Source organism: Populus euphratica, unplaced genomic scaffold, assembly GCF_000495115.2.
Source record: "Populus euphratica unplaced genomic scaffold, PopEup_1.0 scaffold299.1, whole genome shotgun sequence".
NCBI lineage: Eukaryota > Viridiplantae > Streptophyta > Magnoliopsida > Malpighiales > Salicaceae > Populus > Populus euphratica.
Window position 1 is genome coordinate 104,389 of NW_011500183.1, and position 26,316 is coordinate 130,704.

Sequence of the window (26,316 nt, forward strand, 5' to 3'; positions counted from 1 at the left end):
GATGGCTTGTGGTGGTGGTGACGACGGCTAGGAAGCCTGATGGCGGTTGTAGTTGTTCTTCTTCTCTGTGCAGAGACACCAATCTCTGTGTCTTCTCTCCCCTTCAATTGTTTGCTCTTCCTGGTTTTTCTTCCTTCCCCTTGTCTCTATCTCTTTCTGGTCTCTGTTTTTTTATCTGCTTTCTACTCCACCTTTTGTTCTTTTTCTTTCTTTCTTCTTCCCTTTTCTTCCTCTATTCTCCCCTATGTTTTTCTCTTAAAACGTCTTTTCCTTATCAATATCCCCTCCTTTTCTATAATATTTCTCTATGGTCATTCCATGTTTTCTCTTCTCTATTCTTTCCCTTATTTTTTTCTTTCCCTCTTTGTGTTTTAGTTCTTTTTTTCTTCACCCCCTCCTCTCTCTAAAAAAATTCATCCTCTTATATACTGTTTCTTCCCCTGTATTTATAGGTAGGATGAGAGAGTAGTTACCCTGTCTCTGTCCAATCCTAGAGACAGGGTAGGGTGGCTAAGACATCTCTACGTAGTTGCCTCAGTCGCCTGCAAGGTGTGGCTTCCTTATTCAATCTTTATCATGGTGGTAGGTGAGTGGTGTGACTTATGTTAGAATTTATGCAAATGGAGAAGGAGATAGTGGCATTACAAGGGAGAGAACCTTCTTCTTCCTCTGCCTCTGCGTGTCTAGAGGAAGAAAAAACCAATAGTGTCATTCAAAACAACATTGTTTTGGCTTTTTTATGAACAACATATGAAACAACATCGTTTTGACTAAAACACGTCGTTTCTTTTAAAAGAAGAGGGTGCTAAAATGTTAATTTTTAAATTAGTCCCTCTATTCGCGTGCTTTTTTCAGTTTAGTCCTTGGTTCTAAATTTCTTCAATCAAGTCCCTAAATGACCATCAAACTTCAATATTTATGCAATTAAGCCCCTAATTTGACAAATCAACTCTAAAAAATTACAATTTGATTCCAGAACTTTAATTTCTTCCAATTAAAGTAAATTGGCTTAAAAATCAATTTTTCTTGCAGTCAAATTCTTCATAAATTCAATTAAACCTTCATATAAAATTTAATTGAGTTCAATAAACATCTGATTTTGAAATTTTCTCTTTAAAATTAAATTTTTTTCAATAGGGCTCTCATCAATCAAATATATACTGTCAAATTTTAATCCTTGTATTTTTTAATCTCTTCAACCAATTTCTGACCATTTTTTAGGCGCTCCAACATCCTATTCTCACTATTATTATTATTATTATTATTATATACTAGGCACTCCAACATCCTATTCTCACCAATAATAATAATAGTGAGAATAGAATGTCAGAGTGCCTAGTGTGTTTATGTGTGTATTGTACGGGGACTAAAAAATAAGTTACAATAAGGACAACAATAAATGAGTAAACCTTTTCCCAATAGTAGTAATCATCTCATTAGTGATTTCCAAAACTTCCTCTACAGTCTATACCTGCATAGTCACTCTATTAAAGTTAATTTGTTTCTTATAATAAAAAGGTTTAGAGAATTAGGAGACCATTTGAACAAACTCTTTCATAGTCTTCTCATTCTTTTCTTGAAACATGCCATCTCGTAACATACTCACCATCCTATTAAGGTCACTAACATCATTTTATAATTTAAGGTCTTCCTTCAAATCAAAATCCAAATCACCTTTCAAATCAAGTCCTTAGCTATCTTAACCTTACTTTTATCATTAATGTGTTGTAAAGTTATTTGACTAGTATTAGATTAAAGTTAACTAGAGTCAGATGCGTGTTAAGTTAAATGTATTATTTTATCTAAATAATAAGGTATATGGGGCAAAAAATTATTGAAGTGAGTGACAATAGGTACAACTGAAAGTTAGATTGCAAATAAGTAGAAACTAGTGATGTGACAAAAAAGAAAAAACAATAGCAGTGTATGTGTCTTCCTCCATTATAAGGTCTCTTGTATGAGTTTTATACCATAAAATTACATCAATGATATGCTATGTTTAAGTGTGGTTTTAAAGTGTTTTATGAGACTCATTGGTTATAGAAACCACCTAATAGATTGGTATCATAACAAAGGTCAAAGAGAAGTTTTATCTAAGATTAAAGGAGAAAGAAAATGTCTAAATAAGGTTTGCTCAAGTTGGAGTCCAACATTCAATATTCAAAGGAGACAACTATGAATTTTGGAGCATAAAGATTAAGACTTTACTCATCTCTCTTGACTTGTGGGAGATGGTGGATGTAACATGAAAAATATAAAGATATTGACAATATTCCTATAGCACAACTCAAAGATTTAAAAGTAAAGAGGATTAAAGAGGCAACAACCCTTGACTTGATTTAAAGAGGAGTTAATGATCATATTTTTCCAAGGATCATGAGAGCTACAAATGCAAAGCAAGAATGAAAGACTTTGTAAAGTGAATATGAAGGTGATATGAATATAAGAGTTATTATACAAAGTCTTAGAACAGAGTTAAAAAATATAAAAATAAAGGAAAATGAAATTGTTGATAAGTTTTCTAATCAGAATCTTAAGGTTGTTAATCAAATAAAGAGTTATGGTGAGGATATTAGTAATAAAAGAGTTATAGAGAATGTGTTGATTAGCCTTTTAGAAAGGTTTGATCTTATTACGACAATTATAAAAGAAACTAAAGATTTGTCTAATTTGAGTGTTCATGAGTTGAGGAGTTTTTTGAAATATTATGAGAAAAGATTAGTTATGAAGAGTGAGAAGTCCATAGGAAATGCTTTCTAATCCAAATATACTTTTAGTAACATGACCATGAGAAATGATCTTTAGTAATGTGAGAATATGAGCTAAATTCTTTAGAGGTGAAGGAGATGGAAGAGGGAGAAATAGAGGATTGGGTAGAAATCAAAGGGGTAGAAGAGAACAAATTTGGGCAATAGCTATAATGATGATAGAAGGTGTTATACTTGTAATAGATTAGGCTATAAGTTTAAGGATTATTAGTATAAAAGGAAGATATAATGTTTCAATTATAAATGGTTTGATCACTTAGCCAAAGATTATGGTGTGAGGAAAAATTAATAAACATATGTTACCAAAGATAAAGAAAGTGATGGAAGCATGTTTTATGCTAGTTAAAGTGGCATAAAAGACAAGAAAGGACAATGACTCATTAATAACGCTTGTAGCAATCACATGACACCAAACAAAAACTTATTCAATGACATTGATACAATGAGGCAAACTGGAATAAAGATTGAAAATGAAGAATGTATAAATACATGTGGTCTAGGTACCATTAGAGTTGAAACTAAAAAGGGAAAATAATGATTTATAAGGTAATACATATACCACAAGTTGACCAAAATTTATTAAGTGTTGGGCAACTTATAGAGCATGGCTATTCATTGCATTTTGAAGGCTAATATTGCACCATTTATAATAAAAATCTAAGGAGACAAGTTATGGTAAGGTTAAAGATAGTAAATAGGTGTTTTTCACTTGACTTAAATTATGGAAAAGATGTAACTTTGAAGATGGATGTGGTTGATGATTTAAGGCCATGACATACAAGATTTGATCACTTGAATTTTGATAGCCTCAAATTACTTCACCAAAAGAACATGATTCAAAGACTTCCATTCATTCAAGAGATGAAAGATGCTTATGATAGATGTGCTATTGGAAAACATCATCGACAATCATTTCTAAGAAAAGTAGCATAAATAGTTAAAAATATACCTGAGTTGGTGTACGTTAATATTTATGGTTCGATGTTCACTCCATCTTATTTTCAAAATAGGTACTTTGTATTATTTATCAATGATTATAGTAGAACGACATGAGTATATTTGATTAGACAAAAATCTAAAGTTGTTATTTTTTTTAAGAAATTTAAATATTTGAAAAACAATATAGTCATTGTATAAAAGCATAAAAAAATGATAGGGACAAAGAGTATATTTTATAATGATTTTTCATGTTTTGTGAGGATGAAAGCATTGAGACGTAGCTCACTATTCGTTACACACACCAACAAAATAGAGTTCTAAAAAGGAAGAATCAAACCATGATGAAGATGGCAAAGTGTATATTATATTCAAAGAAGTTACCTTAGAATTTTTAGGTTGAAGTAGTGTACACAATTATTTATTTTATTAACAGATGTTTGACATGGACCCTTTAGGGTAGCACACCATTTGAAACTTGGAGTGAAAGAAAACTATATATGAATCACTTGAAGGTATTTGATAGTATTTTCTATACTGAAATACCTAAAGACTTGAAGGTATTTGATAGTTTTTACTATACTAAAATACAAATATCCAAAAAGAAGAGGCGCAAGCTAGATGAGACAAGGGAGAAGTATATATTTATTGGCTGTAGCTAAATGTCTAAAGGGTATAAGTTGTATAATTTGAATAAAATTTGAATAAAAACAGAGTGATTGTTAACCTATATGTGATTTTTTATTTCCGATTTTAATTGAATCCTATGGTTTTTCAGCTTTTAAACCTTTTCTTTCTTGCCCAACATTCCAGAGTTAATTATAAGCTAGTCCCTGTAGTTTATCACAATTAATTAAACAGTCCATTGACTAACTTTGGGAAGAAATTTGTGCCCTTCCTAATTCCTAAAATATGGTCATTAGTGAGGCATAATTTGCTCATGTAAGATAGTTTAAGGATGTAAAATGTGTGAAAAGTATCAAAAGTTCATAGCTGTAGAAAATCACTGAAAGAATTAAATTGTATTATCAATTGCATGTTGAATGACATTCCAAGTGGCATAGAGATCACTCACTCCTCCAAAAAATGTCAGTATACATGTTGTTTTAATCAAATTGAGAAATAAATTAATGATAATCATGTTGTTCAACGTTCAACCATATCATAAAATGCTGCCATCGGGGATCGCTGCACTCTCTAGAACCACCACTATTCCTCCACTGATTATGTAGCCATTGGCCTCCCTGTTGCTTTCTTGCACATTGTCCTTGTTAATAATCTGCATAACATACTTGCATGGATGTTACACAAGTAAGGAAGGACAGGAACTCAATACTCAGTTCCACAGAGACAATCATGTTTTAATAATGCCTTGGACTTGCACCTAGACATTCTGAAAACGATTGTATTTTTGTGTGCATGACTAGCTTTGGCATTGGATTTGGTTGCTAATTTGATATGCTTATATTTTACATACCATTACATTTCTGCCAATCCTTGCATTCTTATCTATAATAGCTTTCTTTATGTGAGTCTGATCTCCAATTCCTATCGGAATTGCCATGCCCTCCTTGCTACTCCTTTGGATATAGTCTTTCTGCTGAACATCCACATTTCAGTTGGTCATACATAATTGGAGGAATGTGTGCAAATATGCATAGGTTTTTTACCAGAAAATGTGCTTATATTTCTTTAGCAACAGGAAAAAGTGAAAGGTTATTAAAAAAAACGAAAAGAAAAAGAACCACCCTTACTTGATAGATATCAGAGCCCATGATGACTGAATCTTCAATGATGGCCTTTTCTCCAATGGTTGTCATCATACCAACAACTGTTCCTTTTATCTTGCACCTCTACTCTTAATTAAGGCCGAAGGCACATTTTCAGGAAACGAAAGCAAGACAGATTCAGAAACAACATCAAACACAATCTACGACAGCATATTCCTTACTTTGGGCAGAAGGGAGAAACATGGGAGGGAGATGGAAATGTTATTCTTACATTAAGGATGCATCCATCTCCAACCACACAGTCTGTTATGACAGCATCAATTATAGTAGATGGAGGCAGATAGCGAGGCATGGTGTATAGAGGAGCATCTTTATCGTAGAAGCTGCTAGGAAAGAAATGAAGTTTGTGTGCGTTAGTGAGAGGCCATTATAGGTGTTATACTATCAGCCTTCCTCGAAGAGAAAACACTGACTTGTATCCCATGTTTAATCCCTTTATGCATTCCATGTTTGCTTGATAAAATGCTGCAATGCTACTCATGTCCTCCCAGTATCCATCAAATGCATAAGCTTGAACCTGCTCCATGCACGTAATCAGCACCTTCTCATGAAGCAAAGCTCATAAAAGAAACGGAAACATCATTACATATTTGGACAGAACAAATGAATTTTATTACACAGAAACAAAAGTTAATGTCAAAATTAATGCCTAATTAGCTAAATCTAGTCAGACCTTCATTCCAATCGAAATTGCGCCAGGTATCACTTCAGTTCCGAATTCATTTGCCTGGGGGAAGTATTCATTTAGAAGCTTTGTCATAATATCTCTATTAACAAGATAGATCCCCATGCTTGATAACTTCCTATAAGCATTATCATTGAATGCTTGGGAACTTTGAGCCTGCAATTTAGCAGAGATTATTTAGAGAACATGATCCCCACTGGGTTTTGCAGTATCATAACTATATGTAGGAGAATATTACTGAAATCAACTTACCGAAGGGACAATCATTGGCTCCCTCTCTGACTTCACGTGGAACTCTGCAACTTCATTTAGTGAATTCACTTTTAATGTGCCAAAACCTGGGTCTTGATCTCTTGTTGAATTCAAAGCTACAATTGTTATATCAGCCTCGCTTCTTCGATGGACTTCTACTAGTTTCTGGTAGTCCATTCTGTAGAGATGGTGGCCAGGAAGGACCAGAAACTCGGACACTTGGTACTCTTCCAGTACCCACAAGCACCTTCTTATAGCATCAGCAGTTCCCTGATAAAAATAAATAAATAAATAAACAGAAATGATCACATTGGCTTTGGGGATCGTAGTCTGGCCCCACATGGAACTATAAGCATCGAGTACAAACGTGTTATGAAAGTAGACAAGCTAGAAGACCTTAAACCAGCCTTGGTCTTCAAGACTCTGATATGCTGCAATAACCTCAACAAACCCATCTTTTCCAAGGCCTAAGCCAGAATATGCTCTTGAGAGGTGAGAATTGAGATAAGTAGAGTTATATTGTGTTAGAGCATATATCTTGTTTATGTTACTGTTAATACAGTTGCTGATAACTGCATCAACGATTCTGTACTTTGCTCCTAATGGAATGGCTCCTTCTGATCTTCTCTTTGTCAAGGGATAGAGTCTTGACTCTGATCCGTCTCCAAATACAATAGCTGCAACACTCTGCATAGATGAATTCTCAAACATTATACACACATTCTAAGCATTTCCAAACCTTGGCAAAAACTACATTTACAAACTAAACGGTTTACGAGTTTATCCAGAAATAGCTTTCATTTCAAAGTTATATAAATATATCGATTGGAAGATCAATAGCAGAAAGTTGAAACTAGAAAAATAGACCTGATTTACTGGAGAGAATGAGGATATGGGGTGTTGAGGTTGATGAGAATTGGATATGAACAAACTTGGCAAAGAGAAAGAAGATAAAGTTGTTAAATATTTTCGACTACTATGAGCCAATTCAAGGATGGAGAACTTTGCTTGGGGATTTACAGGGATGGGACCAGAAAGCTGCAACATCACCATGTCAAGAGAGAGCAATAGACTATAAGATGTATCAGTGTATGAAGATGAACCCTCAGTCAAAATTATGATCTTTCAATGTATATTTAGCATCTTCTCTCTGCATTGCAGATTTAAAAGAGTCGTATGGAAGAGAATATTTTGATTTCTTCTTCCTGCTGGCTATTGCAAAGAGAAATCTTCCTTGCAGGGCTTGTATTTGCAGACTGTGCCAGACAGTCACAAACAAAGCTAGCCGTAACTCATACTCACAAACTGTGCCAGCATAATGACAAGCTTTCACGGTTCATTTGGGCGGCTTTGTTTGTGATACTATGTTTAACTTTGATTCTAAGCTTCGTGTCGCCTTTTTTTTTTTTTTTTGTTTAATCTTTATTCCTTGGCTTGATTGCGTTTTGTTCACTTTATTTGTTCGTATTCGCCAAGTTAATGGTACATAACAGATTTACCACATCGTCCTTTCAGCCTTCTGAGAATGGCTCTCGCTTCATTTCCCTTGTCTTTTGTTTTGGGGCAAAAGAGAAAGGGGGTTAACAAGCAAGATTGATTGGGACAGTTTGGTCATTTTGTCTGAGAAGGAAGCTTGGAGGGCAATAGCTAGTGCCTGGCATTTTGGAATAGAGTGGTTATCAAGGAAGGTATTGTCTCAGGTTCATGGGGTTATGGCCATCCGTCTCTTTTTCTCTCTTTGTTCTTTTCATTCTTCCATCCCCTCATCTGCACATTTACAATACAGCGTAGCTTCATGGGGAATTCTGTTTTCTGCGTTCTTTTTCTTCACATGCAGAAAACAGCAGCAAGATGGCCGGAGTGAGAAATATTATGGCTGATCTGTTCAGGAAATATTAAGGCAGTATTCTCCATTGGCGAGGAGACAAGGAAAAGTAACGTAAGACAACGAACACAGTTCCCAAAGAACTAACAGAATAATAAATAATCCTTTCGTTCATCTTTCTTTCCAGAAATAGCTTTAAGGCATTTCTTGTCAAACTTGGGTAGTTCTATCTATTCATATTCATTTGACATGTCAAGATATGTGAGCAGCTAACATAGTTCTGTGATGTCTCTTCCATTGCCTATGCAATTTCATGAATTAAGGAAAATAATTGCAATTGACAAATGGCTGACTATCATCTGAGATGTTGAGCTTGAGGCTGCCCATTTGTTGTCTCATCAAATTCTGAAAAAATTCGAGCAGTTCCAAAGAAAATGAATCTACAAGTCCCATGCAAGATGATACTGGGTATAAAAGATTTGATAAACTCTCCTCAAAGCGACAGTACCATTACTTTAGATGGTGCTCAAACAAGGATGCCATCTCAATCTGCAATACAAAACAAATTAACAAAAAATTAATTAAGTTATCCAGTCAAAACATTCAAAAAAGTAATTTATTTTCTTGTCTCGTTATATCTCAGCCAGGAAGAAGTACAAATAGTGATTCCAAATTTTTAGATAGATCAAGTTGTTATATTACTAGCAAAAGGAAATAACCATGGTGTGATAGGAACAAAATGGACTTCATTGTATCATTTTAGCTTATTAAATCCAAAAATAATAAATTTGATAATATGCTAAACTCAGGTTTAACTAGGCTCGATAAGTAGTCAAGAATAAGAGTGTTGAATCTAACAACTAATTAGATCTATACTCACTTGGACTCGGATTTGATAACACATCAAACCAATATTTAATTGAGCTAGGCAAGTAAACGAGCACAACCAATATTTAATTGAGCTAGGCAAGTAAACGAGCACAAGGTCGATGAGTTAATATCTAATTAGGTAACCAATCCCTCAATCACTAGGTCTGGTATGCTCATTTAGGCTCTTTGAATGATGTATCTTGGCATGATTTTCTATCACGCTTAGAGCTGTTGGGTATGAACACAAACTCCACTCTCCCAGCAAAGAATTAACACTACGTGCAAACTAGGGCTTGACCTAGCGGTGGAAGAGGCTTGTCTCCTTCTACTGCACCTGGGTTCGAGCCCTAGCGTGCACGCCTGTCACCTCCACAGTGCCTTACATGCCTACTGGGTTTGTAGGATATTCAGTGGGCCATGGGGATTAGCCGTGGTACGCGCAAGCTGGCCCGGACACCCCACATAAATAAATAAAAAAAAGAAAAAAAGAATTAACACTACTTATTTGAACCTTCTAAACATGAGTTAGGCTCCTAATTCACTTTTTATAATGCCAAAAAATGTTGATCCATCAGTTTTAAAGTTATTTATTGGTTTACCAGACCCTTCTTCAAGAATGGGATTCGATGATAAGTGTTTTCTTCAAGTGATGCACCAAACCCTTGCCTGCATTTGGCGTGCTCCCATCATAAAAATTACAAAGCAATGTCCATGCGTGAACATGTGTGAATTGCAAACTGGTCCGTGTCCTCCATCTAACCACAGAAGCCTGCCTTCTACTGTAGATGGCACTAAATATTTTTTTGTTTTGTTTCGTAAGATGCTAAATAAGTGGGATTTTGCTTTGTTTCGTAAGATGCTAAATAAGTGGGAATCTGAACTTATAATTTTAAATGGTTTATATTGAATTAAACTATGAAAATTATAGTAATTTTTTAATAACCAATAACAATCAAATTATTTTTTCTAATTTTCTCCAAGTAGATAGAGCTAAGAATTTTATCTAGTTCTAATCACTAACCGGTTATTTAAACTGTGATTCATCACAAGTTATATAATATTTTTAATAAAAAAATATGCAAGTTTTTTAAACATGTTTGTATTTTTAAAAAATTTTAATTATAAACCAAAACACAAACACGCGCGCCCACACACACATATATATAATTAAATATATCAAGAACGGTCTATGCCAAAAAAATAAAAAATAAGGTATTAATATGTTTATTCGACTCGTTTTGCTGAGCATCAAATAATTTATTTTCTAACATAAAAAAATTAATATACAAGTATTATTAATATATTTCTTAACTTCAAATAAAAAATATAATTATGAATTAAAAAAATTAATGCTTATATATGATAAAATACATTAAAGATTATATATGTTTATAAAAACATGTAAAATTTCAAACTATTTTTTAACGTAGTAGAATAATAAAATAATATTGTAATTGCTACAATGAAATATTATTTCCTTAGTATTTGTATGACATTTTTTTCAAAAAGATAAAAGTATAAAGAAAAAAATAAAAACAATAATAAAATAATAAAGATAAGAGAAAAAAAAGGTGTAAATAAGCCAATAGTAGAGTGCTAAATATTTAAAATGTAAAAAATAAAAAAATAATATTTTTTCACAAAAACAAAGTGTAAGGAAAAAAACTAAAAAATAAAAATAGCAAAAATAATGGTGATAAATAAGGCAAGTGTAAAATAATAAAAATATTAAAAAAAAACTTTAAAATTATAATTTTGTCACTGCTACAATATCGTTATAGTAAAAAATTAGAAAAATTTACAATTATGCTATTTTTATAAGAAAATATCATTTTTTTATATACATACTAGTTATTTGACCCATATTTCGTCACAAATTTAATAATTTTTTTTTAAAAAAATATAAGCTTTTCAAATTTTTTTCCTAAAACAATTATAATTATAAATTAAAAGATCTATATATGCATTTAATTAAATACATTGAGAATCATATCTGCTAATAAATACAAAAAACAAAGTATTAACATATTTTAATATAAAATAATTAATATCTAGGTGTTATTAATGTATTTTTATATTTCAAGTAAAAAAATATAATTGTTAAAAAAATGATTCTAAAAAATTTAATTGTTAAAAAAAATTAATTCTTACATATAATAAAGATTATATACAATAATAAAAATATATAAATTCTCAAACTAATTTTTAATATAGTAGAGAATGGAATAATATTACAATTTTTACTGTAAAATATCATTTATTTAATCTTTGTATAATACGATTTTTTCAAAAAAAAAATGTAGAAAAAATATATATTATAAAATAATAAAGATAAGAAAAATATACATACAAATGAGTGATAAATATATCAATTTTTAAATAAAAAAATATTAAATATAAAAAAATATATAAAAAACTTATTTTCTAAAAAAAAACTTTAAATTTACGATTTTGTCACCCCGTATCGTTACAGTAGTTAAAATTTATAATTATATCATTTTTAAATATATATTTTTTTATGTATAATAATAATTGAAGAAAAAAAAATCAACGAAAAAGCAAGACACAAAAGCCCCGTGTGCGCCTGTCTCCCTGAAGTAACCGCAACAAGAGACAGAGGAAGAGAAAATGGAGAATAGAGAAGATTTGAAGTCGATGCTACCGTTTCTGCCTTTATTACTTCGCTCATCAAATCTGTTTTGGCCATCACAAGTTGTTGAATCACTCAAAACACTCTCCAAAGGACCTTTTTACAGCAAAGTTGACACTGGTGAACTGCTTTTCAATGCTATTTCCAATATCAGAGATTCTCTTGCTCTCCCTTCTATGCATCGTCTCTCTCCTTTTGCCCATAAAGGTTATGCTCTCTTCTTTGATGAGGTAGCCTATCAAACTCAACTGGGTTTCTCTCCTTTTTTTTTTCTGGGTTCTCTAATTTTTATTCATCTTTCAAGCTTGGTGGTTAAAGATGTTCAAACTTTTCTACAAGGAGAGTGATTAGAAAAAGACGCATCATTTCTTTTGCTCCTATATATGATTCATTGATTACAAAGTTCTAAACTTTGACAGAAAAGTTGTCATATTGGTGAACTACGAAGGAAATGTTGCCAGTTTCAGGCTAGGAGTGTAATTTGACGAAAACCCATTATTTCTTACTTCTTCTTAGTTGGTCTTATATAACGTGATGCTTTTTTAATAAAGTTCTGAGCTTTCAGTACATGTTTTTAGTATCTTCATATGCATGAACTGATGTCTATCAGATTGTTTTAGCTTGGTTGAGATTATGTTATAGCAATAAAGAGGATGTTTTATGTATTGTACTGATGAGGAGGAGTTTAATGCAGCTGATTTCACGGGAAGAGGCAGCAAAATGGTTTGCTGACGTTCTCCCAACATTGGCTAAATTGCTCTTGAGATTGCCATCTCTTTTGGAGTCTCACTATCAAAATGCTGATAACTTGCGTAATGGTGTCAAAACTGGTTTTCGCCTGTTGGGTCCACAAGAAGCTGGCGTGGTGTTCCTCGGTCAGGTATCTCCGAGTGTTTAGTTGTTCTTTTCTCAAGTACCAGTTTTTTTATTGGATTCGAATTATGCTTCAAATGCGTCATGGGAGAAATGAATTACAGTTTAATAATGTACTTAGAAAAGCATTTCTTCAATTTTTAATATTATATACTGATAATGTTACTCAAATGCTACTTTTCAGGAATTGATTGGTGCTCTCCTTGTATGCGCTTTCTTTTGTTTGTTTCCAGTCTCTGATAGAGATAATAAACGTCTTCCAGCAATCAATTTTGATCATTTGTTCGAGTATGTGACCTTCAGCTTTCTTTTGTGAAGATCTTGAACTTATGCATATGTAGTAACTACGAGCTGTGGGTATTAGACCTCAAATTTTCACTACCTGGGCTAGCTACTATCCACTGGTATTTTCATATGGCTCTCTTCATCCTTTGTTTTCTCATGGGGACAATATTTTGTTCAAAAGGAAACTAATTCAGACATATAATTACTTCATGCTAGAGGTTTAGGTGTATCTTTGTAGGCTACTGTGCCACATATAAAATGCTTATTTGTTCTGGAACTGGAACCATATTGTTAACTTCTCATGTCTTCTTCTCTATATTTTATAACATCAGAGAGTGTTGAACACAGTTGTTTAGGATCTCCAAAACCCATATTCTTAAGAAAAAGACCTGGCAGCTCACTAACAGTATAGTGTGACATAAACAGTCTCTGTTGGTTATTTTTATGCCACATTTCATTGTTCAGTTAAATGAAAGTTTTAGTGATATATGCTATTTACTAATTTGTTTTGCCTCTTCAATTTGGTTTACCTTGTTTCTGTTTTATTGAACTCTTGTTAAACTGTTTTTCTTGACCTGGAAAATAGATCCATCTGACACATCATCTCATCTCAGGGATATATATTCGAGTTACAGTGAAAAGCAGGAGAACAAAATAAAGTGTATTATACATTATTTTGAAAGGATATGTTTATCTATGCCTGAGGGCTCTATCTCCTTCGAGAGGAAGGTTCTTCCTTTGGAACAACATCCCTTGTGTGTTTTTTATCCCAAGGCAGATTTTTGGATCAAATCTGTTGTTTCTCTCTGCACTTTAGAGGTAAGGTGATAAATGGATTGGCGCATAGCTAGTGAAAGTTCAAATTTAAACAATGTGTAAAATTATCAACCTATTTCAGTAACTTGTTTAATTTCATTTCTTGAGTTTTAGACAATTACTTCTTAGCTGGTCATTACATTTTGCTAGGACTATAGTTCAGGCCTCATTGAAGACCAATCCAGTGGAACTCTTGAAGTTGATTTTTCTAACAAGTATCTTGGAGGTGGTGCTCTTCATAGGGGCTGCGTGCAGGTATAGACTTTTTTATGGACAGTTGATGTCATTGTTTATGGTTCATACTCAAATTAGTCCATTTATTCATTCAACCCTTCTTTTCTTTTATTGTTTCTTGCATATTTTTCCTTATTGTCATGTTACAATTGCTGTTATCTTCTTGCAATATTACTTAAACGATACCCTCAACATTGTTGTGCTATTATCTTTTCTAGGAAGAAATCCGGTTCATGATCAATCCTGAATTAATTGCTGGAATGCATTTCTTACCTTGCATGGAAGACAATGAGGCTATTGAAATTGTTGGTGCTGAAAGATTTTCAAATTACACAGGGTGAGCATAACTTGGTGAAATCCGAAACTTGATTTTGGATATATCATTAAGCAATATATCTGTTTTGTGTTCCTTGAATCACATGAATTTCAATGGTATGCATTGAATTGGTGTGTTATAAACTCGTGTCTAGGTATAGTGCACAGATTGGAGTATATACAATTGGAAATTAATCATGCCCTTGATGAGTTTCCAGCCGGTGGGCTAACAGCCTTGTTACTCTCAATGTGTAGATCTATCCAATGTCACTATCATAGACCAAACTGTATGTGTTCCTATGGTGTGCTGTTTTTTATGTGTCTTGGCTTACACCGAAGCACTTTTTTGGAACTGAAATTATATTTGCTAAAATGGACAATCCATTCCATTTCTGATGGTTTTTTAATGAGAAATTAGATAGCAATCACACACTTTCTTTACTTTGTGAAAATTCTACGTGTTGATGCATGCCATAAACCAGAAATGTGAAGAAATGAAAATGACTTGGTTCCATATGCATTATGAAGTACTTGTGCAATTATCATCTTCTGTAGGTGCCGAAGTCATACACACTCTCCAAAATGTCAATCTACAGTTTTTGTGATGATGTATTATGAGTATTATTAATGAATTAATGGCTTTTGCAGAAGATTTATCTTTCAATCTGTTTTTTCTTCCTGTTGGTTCAAATATATCTACTTTACTTAATTGATAGGACTTCTCATCCATGATTGACTAGTTTACATCTAGCCTGCCTTTGTTTGCTATCATATAAATTTTTAATGTTGAAAAATATAATTTTTTATCATATCTGCCACATTTAAAATAACAAGCATTCCCATATGAGCGGAATACTGATTTAAGTTAACTAATGTTGCAGTCAATTTCTTCTCATAGTCTGCTCTTACATTGGTGCAGGTATGCCTCTTCATTTCGTTTTTCAGGTGACCATGTGGACAAAAGGGATGTTGATAGTTTCAGAAGACGTAGAACCAGGATTGTTGCCATAGATGCATTGTGCAATGCAGGGATGGAACAATATAAACTTGAATACCTCCTTCGGTATGTTAAATTTGGTTTTCCAGTGCCACAGCCTTGCATATGAATTGAAAGGGAGATTTTTCTATGAGAGAATTTATAGAAGAGTGTAAAAAGTTCCATTCGTGAGTTACTGATATGAAAAATTGTATTCAAGGAAGAATCACCTGTGTAAATAAAGAAAGAGAAATGTCCCCAAAAACAATGCCACATTGTTTCAAAAATGTGACAAGCAGTCTATGCTCAAGAACAATATGACTTTCTCCGTCTTTCTCAAAAGGAACAATCTCCCTTTTAGTTTCATCAGCTCCATTGAGGCTCTTCCATGCAGACCAAAAGGTTGTGCATGTTGAGTGGACCTTCATGAAAAATTGATGCCATTTTCTTTTGAGGAAAAAAAAAAACAGAATTTTCAAGCTAGAACATGCTCTGGTAATGTTTATTTAATATGACTCTTTTAATTGAGAACTCAGGAAGCTCTAAAGTCTGAAGGCTAAGTCTGGTTGGCTCGGAAAATAGTATGTTCTTGTGTCTCCTTCCTCCTCCTTCCAGTGTAGAGTTTTTGACAATGTTTTGTGAAAACACTTACTAGAGTGGCTTGGTTTGGGGTAGATGAGTTTGCCCTTTGTGACAGTGGTTGAAATTCGTTATATATACTCATAACCAATAATTTAGCATGGTGTCTAAATAGTGCTTCAGAGTTTGCTATGTGAAGCTGTTAAATTATGTAGAACAATGAAGAGAACTGCACTGTTGGTTTATCTTTCGACATGGCTTTATTGCCTGTATATGTAGCCTGTTAAACTGTTGGTTCACTATCTTGCTAACCAGCCTTGAGGGAAATTATGTTCATTTCTCTGAATCCTACTTGTTTGGTTTTCACAGGGAGACCAACAAGGCATTCTGTGGCTTTTTGGATCAATCTAAATGTGACCATAAAAGACTGTTTCAAGATGGTGGTTTGAAAGGTTCTCAGTGTATTCAAGCTGGTAAAGATGATGATGTTATGGTGAAGGACTTCCTGGTGTGAGCTCTCCCATGTTCTTCTGGGTGTTTTGCCTTTCGTTTCCTTTTTATTTGTTATACTCAGAATGATATGAACCTGCTTTGAAATAGATGGATGAAGCCCCCTCGACTTCTGTTGAAATTGCATTGAATGGAGAGGAATCTGTAAACCAAGTGATCAGATATTCTGACAAGAAGGGTAGTTGGTGTGAAGACCCTGAAGCTAAAATTGGTATTGCTACGGGGAATTGGGGATGCGGAGCTTTTGGTGGAGATCCTGAACTAAAGTCCATAATTCAGTGGCTTGCAGCTTCTCAGGTAATCTTTTGCTGAGCTTCACTTGCAATAGCTATCAAAAGATATGTAGGGGAGTGGAAGTGTTAGAGTTTTTAGTAGCAGCTTTTACATCTTGACCTTGTGTGGGAGGTATTGTTAACCAAACAACTGCAGGATTACCATCACAAACTTGTAGAGTACATAATTTATATATCTCATAGACCATTGTGAAATAATTTTTGAAATTGGTAGTAGTGTGGTGCCTCATCTAGTAGTGAAACTTTTATTCAACTAGCTTACCTTTTTTCTGCTTGATACCAACATTTCCTTTAATCAATGTGCATTTCTTTCAGGCATTAAGACCTTCCGTTTTGTACTACACATTTGGCTTAAAATCATTGCAGAATCTGAATCAGGTACTAGTAGTGATCTCGGCACTAGTGAACACTTCTTTATGGAAGTGTGGAAATGATCTACCCCAAGAAATTAATTAAGCTGATCAGAATAAACTACAATCTTTGTCGTTTTCATATACTATATTCTAAGCCATGCTAATATATGCTTTATTGCTTCATTGTTCTGCAGTTAAGTCGATGGATTCTGTTGCATGGATGGACGGTCGGAGACCTTTGGTATATGTTGGTGCAGTACTCTTCTCAGAGATTCAACAAGGAAACTAACTTGGGATTCTTTGCATGGCTGCTCCCTTCGCAATTTGCCCACGAGGCTCCTTAACTTGTTTATTTATTTATTTATTTATTTTAACTATGTAATTAACTTTGTAGCTTCACTTTTTTAATCTATCATATTCCAGTAGTTCTCTTCATGTAAGAAATGCAACTTTGCTCTAGTTGAGTATTTAAAATGCTTGCCCAACCTTGTAAATCAAACTAAGACATGGATATTCTTCATAAGAAATCCATGGTAGGCATTCAAAAATGTTATGATCTGCTCTTTTTTATAAAATTAATCATCTTTTTTGTTAGTGGGATTCTTAAAGATTATTATTTGATGAGGATGTATTTTTTTTTTTTCCTGTAATGTTGGTGCAAGATCAATGTTATTTAGGCATGGAAGAATCTCGGCAACAAGAATGCAAGCTGCCATTTTCGCTATTGTTGTTTCCTCCCAATAACAAACTATGGATTAAGGATATGAATGGGAGGGATCTGTGTGTTCTAATTGTGCAGACAGCGATATTATTGACATTGAGAAATTTATCCGAAGTAAGATGTCAATTTTTTTCTGTTTTATTTGGAGTAATTAAAAAAATTTATATTAATTTAAAAATTAAAATAAAACAGAATAATTTTCATTTTATTTTAAATCTTTGTCTATTCTGGATTTTTTAACTAAATTTTAATTGAAATATTCTGATTTCATTCCACATATTTTATTCCGGTTTTGAAAAGTCATTTTATTCCGGTTTTGAAAAGTCATTAAATCTAGTTTAATTTAATTAATTAAATCTAGTTTAATTTAATTAACTGAACTATCTAAGTATAAAAAACTCTTTTTCATTACTATTTTCAATAACAATGATATTAACAATAATATTAAAAATTACTATTATTATTTTTATTAACAATGATATTAATTTTTAAAAAATAAATTTATCATTAATATATATAGTTTATATTCATGTTTTTTTTTAGTTTATACTTTATAGGAATTTGAGCAAAATAAATGATATTTTAGATCTCATTAGTTTTGATAACATTAACCTGGTTTTATATTTAAAATATTTGTGTTAAAACATTTTAATTTTATAATATTTTGGTAATTTGTTTAAGTTGAATTATTTTATTTCAAAAATCTATTTAATTTTAACTATTTTAAAACATTTTAAAAATTTAAATTATATTTGTTTAATATTGTATTTGTATTGCATATTCTATAATTACTTCATTTTAAATTTAAATTATATATATATATCTTTGTCTATTCTGGATTTTTTAACTAAATTTTAATTGAAATATTCTGATTTCATTCCACATGTTTTATTCCGATATTGAAAAATCATTGAATCTGGTTTAATTTAATTAATTAAATCTAGTTTAATTTAATTAATTAAACCATTTAAGTATAAAAAATTCTTTTTTCATTACTATTTTCAATAACAATGATATTAACAATAATATTAAAAATTACTATTATTATTTTTATTACCAATGATATTAATTTTTAAAAAATAAATTTATCATTAATATATATGATTTATATTCATGTTGTTTTTTTTTTTAGTTTATATTTTATAGGAATTTGAGCAAAATAAATGATGTTTTAGATCTCATTAGTTTTGATAACATTGACCTGATTTTATATTTAAAATATTTATGTTAAAACATTTTAATTTTATAATATTTTGATATTTTGTTTAAGTTGAATTGTTTTAAGTCAAAAATCTATTTAATTTTGATTATTTAAAAATATTTTAAAATTTAAAATTATATTTGTTTAATAATATATTTGTATTGCATATTTTATAATTACTTCATTTTATATATATATATATATATAATCCTGAAATGATACCACGAAACATTCCAAAACTTCAAAACCATTCCATTTCAATTAAAAAAACAAAACCGCGATCAACCTTTTGCTCTGAAGTGACAATGCAAGAAACTATTCTTTCTTCAATGTGCCTTTTCTTTCAAGTTTGTTTGAAAAATTAACAAAGTGAGAAGGACCAGAGGCCCACCTGGCCTGATAATAAAACCTTGATAAGATAAAACAGCAGTTAGGCTTATCCTTCCCTTCTCCGTGATTCTCTCGCTCTCTCACAACTGTAAGTAAGAAAGAGCCTCTGCTGCTCCTGCTCTAACTCTCGAGGTTTTACCTTATCTATAAGAACAAGGAGGAGGAGGAGGAGGAGGATAAAAGGCACATCAAGGAGAATAACCAGTGAATAAGGTAAGCACCAACCCGCTACCAAGTTTTGCAAGAAATGACAGTATGCTATGCCTTTTGAGCTTCCATATACATCATTCATGGCGATGCCTTAATCTCAATATTAGTCGAGTTTTTTTTTTCTCTTACGAATTATTTTCTTGATATTCTCAAAACCCATTATATAAAAACATAAAAGCATTTAATTTGTGCAATCATTTGAACTGGACATGGTTCTTTGAACTGGAATTTTAGATTTTCCTTTCTTATTTTTTGTTGAAATAATGTGCAGGAATGGCAGTACAGCTCCACCATTTGCTTTCACCCATTAGAGATAATAAATTCAAAGACTTTCCTTCATTTCCTTTTATCACTTCTCATTCCGAATCCAAACCAACCAGCTACACTGATGTTTCTTTCACTTGTTCTTGTCTCTCATCCAAGTTTTTAAAGTACCCTTCTCAGGTATGTTGCTTCTCATTTGACAATTTATGCTACTCATGTTCAAAGTTCTCAAATTTTCTTCTCAAAACTTTTGTTTCTTAAAGAGATACTGAACACTTTGTTTAATAGCTACATGGTGGTGGTTTTCAAATTGGTATTAGTAGAGCTTCCCGAAGAGATGAAAGAGTCTTGTCTGATGATGGGAAGAATAAACGACGAGAAGAATTTAGTGACAGCGATGATGATGATGATGATTACTCGTCGAGAAAAGGTAAGGTGAATGACCCCTATCTTATGGATGCTGAAGAGAGACGGGAGTGGAGAATGAAAATTAGAGAAGTGATGAAAAAGTATCCTGATGTGGATGAGAATGAGGAGCTTGATTCTGAAGAAAAGAGGATGAGAATGGAAAAGCTTTTGGCTGATTACCCCCTTATTGTGGACGAGGATGATCCTGATTGGCCTGAAGATGCTGATGGGCGGGGCTTCGGTTTGGATCAATTCTTCAACAAGATTACTATCAAGAATAAGAAGAAGGATGATGATGATGAGAATTATGATAGTGATAAAGAGATTGTGTGGCAAGATGATGATTACATCCGTCCAATAAAAGACATTACCACTGCAGGATGGGAGGAGGCTGTATTCAAAGACATCAGTCCTTTGATTGTCTTAGTACATAATCGCTATAAAAGGTTGGCTTTGGTTTTATTCAAGTTGTTTGATGCTTTACTCAAGCTATTTTGCCTTATTCAAGTTGAAATTCTTAGATTGTTTTTCAGTTTTCTATGAAGGTACACCATTTTCATGATTGTTTGTGCATCATGGCTTCATTTATTAAAAACAAAGGGCTTGTTTTTCATTATTCTATGAAGGTGCACCATACTCATGATTGGTTTCTGCATCGTGGCTTCATTTATTAAGAAAAGGTCCCTTTTTATTCACTTATTTCCTTGCCTTGTTTAGGAGTGATGCTTTAGATTTCCCAGTTGTCAGGTAGTGTCATTACAATTAAGTATTGTAGTAGTCATTTACTGCTAGTTCTATCAGTATGACTTCATATATCTCTGGTCTCTTTTGGGAAACACTGAGTTTTTCAGGTGCTTTCTTTGAAATTCCACATGATTTCTTGGCCTATAAAATCCACAAAATGGTATATAACAAAGCGCAGTAGAGTTCTAGGTTTGGGGAATGCCTTAGGGTCAGGGTTTTATTGTTGGCTTTGCTGGGAAGGAAATGCTAGAAATGATAATGGCTTGAATTATTTGTATGCTATAGATATCTTTTCCTAGTCCTGTGAAATCCTTCATGATACTAGAGTTCGCACTTTCAATCTGCACATTAATGGCTGGATCTATGACACATAAAATAAAATTGCTGTTAATTTCACCTAAATTTATGGTTTCCCCAGACCAAAGGAAAATGAAAAAATTCGAGATGCACTGGAGAAGGCTGTGCACATCATTTGGAATTGCAGACTACCTTCACCCAGAGTAAGTAGAGCCTCTAATTATGCACCCTTTACCTTTCCTCCCTTGCCAGAGATTCTTATCTCAAAATTTTAATATTATATTTGCATATGACACAGTGTGTTGCGATTGATGCTGTTGTTGAGACTGATTTGGTCGCTGCTCTAAAAGTTTGTGTCTTCCCAGAAATTATTTTTACTAAAGCAGGAAAGATACTGTACCGTGAGAAAGGTAATTCCTTGATCCCAAGAAATTGTCAGTTCAATTTCTTATCTCATTTTCAATATATGACTTGAGAACTTTAATATTCTTCTTCTTCTTTAATTGGCGGTGCAGCCATTCGAACTGCAGATGAATTTTCAAAAATAATGGCATACTTCTATTACGGAGCTGGCAAGCCACCTTGTTTGAATGACATTGGAGATAGCCAGGAATTGATCCCATCTGTTCATGTAAGCAGCCAATCATTCTAAAATTGTGGCTGTACTGTAAATATCGTAGAGGTGCAAGTTTTCCATAGTTAGTGATGGTAAGATAGGGTCTCTGAGTTTGCTTTTTCACAAGAACTGCAAGGGATGTGTGTAGGCAGAAGGTGGTAAAACTGGTGCTTTGTTTGTAAGAAAAGTGTAGGTGGGTGGAGTGCAAAGTTAATTAAGCCAACTGGAAAACAGTCCTTGAGCACTACCTCAAAGCTCGTTCTTTATTCCACACATACAAATGAAGGTACATCACGATCATGAAAGTAAGATAAATTTTAAGTAAGAGATTTAACGCATGCATGCATAATACTGCATGTAGTCTAGAAGTGCTTTTGTGACTGCTATTAGTCTTCAGGACATCACTCGTTGTGAACACCACAAGAGCAGAAGGCTTTGTGATAGTGGAAGCGAAATGCAAAGAGCTGGTAAGTATTGGAGCCATCTAACTTGCATTCAGATACACCCACAGTTCTCTTATCTTTCTTCTCTTCAAAAACTGTTAGACATTTTCCTGTACTACGATTCACCCAATATCTGAATTCTCGGTGGTTTAGTCTCTTTGGTGGATTGATGGATTTCCAATCAGCCTGTCCTAAGCTTTGCAGTGACTTCAATGAACGAAGGCTCACCTTGCCCTTCTTGTCTACAGTTAGATAGCTTTGTCCACCTGAGCATCTGTCCATGTAGTTTCTAAACCTGTGTTCCATTGGCACATTGAAGAGTCTTGTATTAGGCTATAGGCACAATGTTTTCTAGCAAAAGCTATAGGCCTGGGTAGTTTCCAATCTAGCAAGTTTTTAACATTTCGAGGCAGTAATTGAGCAACGGCTTTGTTTTAAGAAAGTTTGAACATTTACAGTTACCTATGAAAGCCAGAACCTGAACCAGAAGTAGATTCCCAGCCAAAATAAGCGTTGTATTTTGAAGAAGTTCCACCTTTAATGTCTGGTACTGAGTAAACACCTCTGTCATTTGCATCCACATAATCAGACTGCAAGGCTCCTGCAATAAGGGTGTCATCAAATGCTGTCATATGGGGGTATGCTTCACTTGCCGGACATTTATTTGTGTCCCTCTTTGAACACTGGCGGCAAAGGTTATCACTCTTCAATCCATCTACACGAGAACGAGTCAAAGCCAGGACAAGCAGGAAGACAGATAAGCAGCATCTATCCATGTATACAATCTTCGCAATTGCCTGGTATTCCCCTCGCTTTAATTTTCCCTAGTTTGTTGGCGATTCCATTTATGAATTACATGGTGACTTATATAATCCCTCAGGTTCTTGGTTTAATCAACTTCCCTCTGTTTTACCATTTGGCTTGTCTATCTTGTGTGGCTGACAACCAGAATACATGACGTAATACGTAGTTGGCTTTGTTCCTTGTGAATATTTTATTAATGTGCGCTTAGATGATAACAACATTGAGTTCTGTTAATTTTGGTCTTGTTAGAACATTTGCTGTTATTCATTTTATTATTGGAGATTCATGCTGTTTTGTCTTGAAGGTGAGCCAACCCTCTGGCCAGTTGGATTATTCTAGTATCTTTCTAACAGAGAATTTAGGTTAAATGTCCAACTAGGTGAATCAACTGCATGTAACCAACAAAGATTTTAGAATTTCAGGGTATTATGAGATTCACGACAGATACATCCTTTTGGTAGATGAGCTGTTAAGTGGTGTCCTTCGAGAATGGAGAGTATTCAGATAAAGCCTGCAAGTGACCTTTCTGTGTCTTCAACAGATAAATCTGTCGACATGGTTGGGGTACGAGAAGCTGAGTTTAGGCTGGATCTATTGTCTACTGAACTGGGTTTGGGCTTTTAACCTAGGTGAGTTTTGTTGGAGATGGGACATAACGTCTTAGCTGATCATGACGTTATATGACGTTATTAGGTTTGCAAACTAAACAAAGATTTGGATCGCTAATTCCCCGTTGCCGGACCGACCATACAACAAATCAGACAAGCACATAGAAGGAATTAAGTCTGTTGCATGGATGGAGAAAAGTTAGTAAGTGAAAATAACTTGAAATTCTTGTTTTTTATTATTGAAAGAAGAAATAAAATTCTTCATCTAGTATTTTGATTATTAGAAATTTTAACTAGTATAAGAGATAAGGTATGAGAATTAATTGCGTAAATAAAAAATATTAACACCGTATTATATTTTGTTTAAGATAATTTGTATTATTTAATTGTTTAATATAAATTAAAGTATTGTTGTGATTTTTAATTGTTGGTTTATTAAAAATTTATAAAAAATCGTTCTCGATAAGAAGATCTTACCTTATCAGGTAAAAAAATCTAACCATTTTAATGTCAAAATAAAAAAAAAACTATATTTTTATTTAATATAGAAAATATATCTTATGTATAAGTTTGTAATTCTAGATATTAAAAGAAAACAATTTTTTTTTGTATTTTTAAAATATGAGTTTAGTTCTCGTAACTTTAATAAATTGATTATTAAAGTCTAAAATTCATGCTAGTATATATATTTTTAGCCTAAAATTCATGCTAGTATATATATTTTTAATGTTTTTATGTATGAAAATATGAAATGAATTTTTTGTATTTTTTAGAAACTTGACTATATACATGAAAAAAGATATTATCTTGTTTTTTTAATGTTTTGCAACATTTCAAAGAAAACTTAGTATTTTGATATCGGATTTTTTTTTACAGTGTAAAAAATACAAACTAATATTAAGCTAAAAGGAAGAAAAAATCATGAAAAAATATAAAAATTTTGGATTTTTTAATATAATATATAATAATATATTTTATATTATTATAATTAAATAATTAAATAAATTGTGATGGGCCTGCCCTAGTTATGTGGGTTCAGCTCATTCTGGTTGGGCTGAGGTCAACCTAAAAGAGTTGGGGAAAAAAAAGGTTATGTTGATGTTAACCTAATATATTATTTTCTAAAGAAACTATGTCGGACCTGACCTAGCTATTTTGGTGGAGGTCAGTGTTGGTCTAGCCTAGAAACATAGGGCTCTCCATTGTTCACTTGTAAAATAGTTAAGGAGGGAACAAGGAAGAAGAAAAGGAGAAAAAAAATAAGGGGAAGCTAATCTGGTAAAGGGGGTAATGTGGTTGCTGACGTTGGTGGTTGTGTACAATAGTGTTGTTATGATGATGATGAGAAAAACTAGCAAAGAGGAAACGTGCTACTAGAGGAAAGAGAAGTCATGATTGGTAAGGTCTCTAGTATGGTAAAATGGGTGCAAAGAAGAGAGGTCTTTTTTTTTTCTATATTCTTTATTGTTTTTCTTATCTTTCTATTCTTTTCTTTTTCTCTAAGTTTTTTTTTCTTTTTATGTCACTCTGCACCTCCTGATGAGGGGGTATTTATAAGGGAAAGCCTATGCCACCTTATCCCTGTCCAATCAAGTTGAAGGTGTAAAGTGGTTAGGTGGCCATTGTGTAGTCACCCCAAAACCACTCGCAGGGCTTGTTCCCTTTGCACCTTCGGCACAATAGTAAGTTATAAGAAAGGCGAGGGTTGTGTTGGGGTTTTAGGCACATGAAAAAGAAAGAGGCAAAGGAGGGGAAGAAAACCTTTTTTCCTTGCCTGTAGCCCATGTCTAAGGAAATAAGAAGGTATACAGTATCGTCAAAATGTCATCATTTAGTTTTGCCTCTTTTATTTTTAATAACAATAAACAAAATGATATTGTTTTGCACAAAATACGCTATTTCATTTAAATAGAACGATCCCTAAAAAGTTTCTATTTCCAAATCAGTTTGTAATTTTTTATTTATTCAATCAAGTTCTCAATTGAGATTTTGATTTTAAGAATTAATTCAATTCTCTCTCTACCAAATTCAAATGTCAGTCCTAAAATTGGTTATCTTTTTCATTTTAATTCTTGGTTTTAAATTTATGCATTCTAACCCGTAATTGATCAATAACACTTCTAATTTTTTTTTATTTTGTTCCTGATTTGATCAATTTTAGTCTCCACATTCACATGTCTTTTTTGGTTTGGTTATTGGTTTTGAATTTCTTTGATCAAGTTCCTAATTGTTCATCAAACTTCAAAATGTATTCAATTAAACCTCTAATTTAACCAAATTAACTCTTATAAATTTTAATTCAACGCCTAAACTTTAATTTTTTTTAATTGAAGCCCAAATTGACTTAAAGAATCAATTTTCTTATAATTAAACCCTCCATAAATTCAACTAAACTTTCAAAAAAAATTGATTGAGTCCTTAAACATCCAATTTTGAATTTCTTTTTCTTATTTTAAATTTTCTTTGTCAACAAGATTTTCATCAGTCGTACATATATTATTAAATTTCAATCCTTATATTTTTTGAACCTCCTTAACCAATCTTTAGTTATTTTTTGTGGACCCTAATATCATTTTCTCACTTATATATATATATATATA

General features: G+C 32.7%; 3 protein-coding genes across 10 annotated transcripts; 2 read left to right on the forward strand and 1 right to left on the reverse strand.

Annotated features, from left to right (window-relative positions):
• Positions 1–4,707: 4,707 nt before the first annotated feature.
• LOC105111555 (glucose-1-phosphate adenylyltransferase small subunit, chloroplastic/amyloplastic-like) lies at positions 4,708–7,781 on the reverse strand. 4 transcript variants are annotated; one of them, XM_011006951.1, is made up of 9 exons: positions 7,299–7,781; positions 6,828–7,118; positions 6,432–6,701; positions 6,168–6,335; positions 5,908–6,011; positions 5,706–5,817; positions 5,459–5,557; positions 5,182–5,301; positions 4,708–4,983 (listed from the first exon to the last, which is right to left on the reverse strand). In XM_011006951.1, exons 1-9 carry the CDS (start codon positions 7,482–7,484, stop codon positions 4,867–4,869), a joined length of 1,467 nt encoding a protein of 488 aa, XP_011005253.1. In that variant the 5' UTR covers positions 7,485–7,781; the 3' UTR covers positions 4,708–4,866. The 4 variants fall into 4 exon arrangements, with proteins under 4 accessions (XP_011005253.1, XP_011005251.1, XP_011005252.1 ...); XM_011006949.1 differs by having other exon boundaries at positions 5,182–5,304; XM_011006950.1 differs by having other exon boundaries at positions 5,706–5,820.
• A 3,917-nt stretch (positions 7,782–11,698) lies between these two features.
• On the forward strand, positions 11,699–17,604 carry LOC105111559 (poly(ADP-ribose) glycohydrolase 1-like). The gene is made up of 11 exons (XM_011006958.1): positions 11,699–12,006; positions 12,471–12,656; positions 12,834–12,937; positions 13,549–13,753; positions 13,901–14,005; positions 14,203–14,321; positions 15,219–15,362; positions 16,224–16,362; positions 16,455–16,661; positions 16,973–17,035; positions 17,205–17,604. Exons 1-11 carry the CDS (start codon positions 11,755–11,757, stop codon positions 17,352–17,354), a joined length of 1,674 nt encoding a protein of 557 aa, XP_011005260.1. The 5' UTR covers positions 11,699–11,754; the 3' UTR covers positions 17,355–17,604.
• A 1,742-nt stretch (positions 17,605–19,346) lies between these two features.
• MRL7-L (Thioredoxin superfamily protein) lies at positions 19,347–23,342 on the forward strand. Of its 5 annotated transcripts, none has more exons than XM_011006953.1 (8): positions 19,347–19,535; positions 19,804–19,976; positions 20,085–20,650; positions 21,367–21,448; positions 21,544–21,655; positions 21,761–21,876; positions 22,259–22,328; positions 22,894–23,342. In XM_011006953.1, the coding sequence occupies exons 2-8, from the start codon at positions 19,806–19,808 to the stop codon at positions 23,130–23,132; spliced, it is 1,356 nt and encodes a 451-aa protein (XP_011005255.1). In that variant the 5' UTR covers positions 19,347–19,535; positions 19,804–19,805; the 3' UTR covers positions 23,133–23,342. The 5 variants fall into 5 exon arrangements, with proteins under 5 accessions (XP_011005255.1, XP_011005257.1, XP_011005258.1 ...); XM_011006955.1 differs by having other exon boundaries at positions 19,349–19,535; positions 22,763–23,342; XM_011006954.1 differs by having other exon boundaries at positions 19,532–19,615.
• Positions 23,343–26,316: the final 2,974 nt, after the last annotated feature.

Bases quoted from the DNA above. Each gene is read 5' to 3' on its own strand.
- LOC105111555 (XM_011006948.1), bottom strand. From the start codon at position 7,484: ATGGTGATGTTGCAGCTTTCTGGTCCCATCCCTGTAAATCCCCAAGCA. The intron at 7,119-7,298 runs GTCTATTTTTCT...TCATCTATGCAG, and splicing joins CATTCTCTCCAGTAAATCAG to AGTGTTGCAGCTATTGTATT. The intron at 5,558-5,705 runs GTAAGAATAACA...AATTAAGAGTAG, and splicing joins GAGATGGATGCATCCTTAAT to AGGTGCAAGATAAAAGGAAC.
- MRL7-L (XM_011006953.1), top strand. From the start codon at position 19,806: ATGGCAGTACAGCTCCACCATTTGCTTTCACCCATTAGAGATAATAAA. The intron at 19,977-20,084 runs GTATGTTGCTTC...TTTGTTTAATAG, and splicing joins TTTTAAAGTACCCTTCTCAG to CTACATGGTGGTGGTTTTCA. The intron at 22,329-22,893 runs GTAAGTATTGGA...CCACATAATCAG, and splicing joins AAGCGAAATGCAAAGAGCTG to ACTGCAAGGCTCCTGCAATA.
- LOC105111559 (XM_011006958.1), top strand. From the start codon at position 11,755: ATGGAGAATAGAGAAGATTTGAAGTCGATGCTACCGTTTCTGCCTTTA. The intron at 12,007-12,470 runs GTAGCCTATCAA...AGTTTAATGCAG, and splicing joins ATGCTCTCTTCTTTGATGAG to CTGATTTCACGGGAAGAGGC. The intron at 12,938-13,548 runs GTATGTGACCTT...ATCTCATCTCAG, and splicing joins AATTTTGATCATTTGTTCGA to GGATATATATTCGAGTTACA.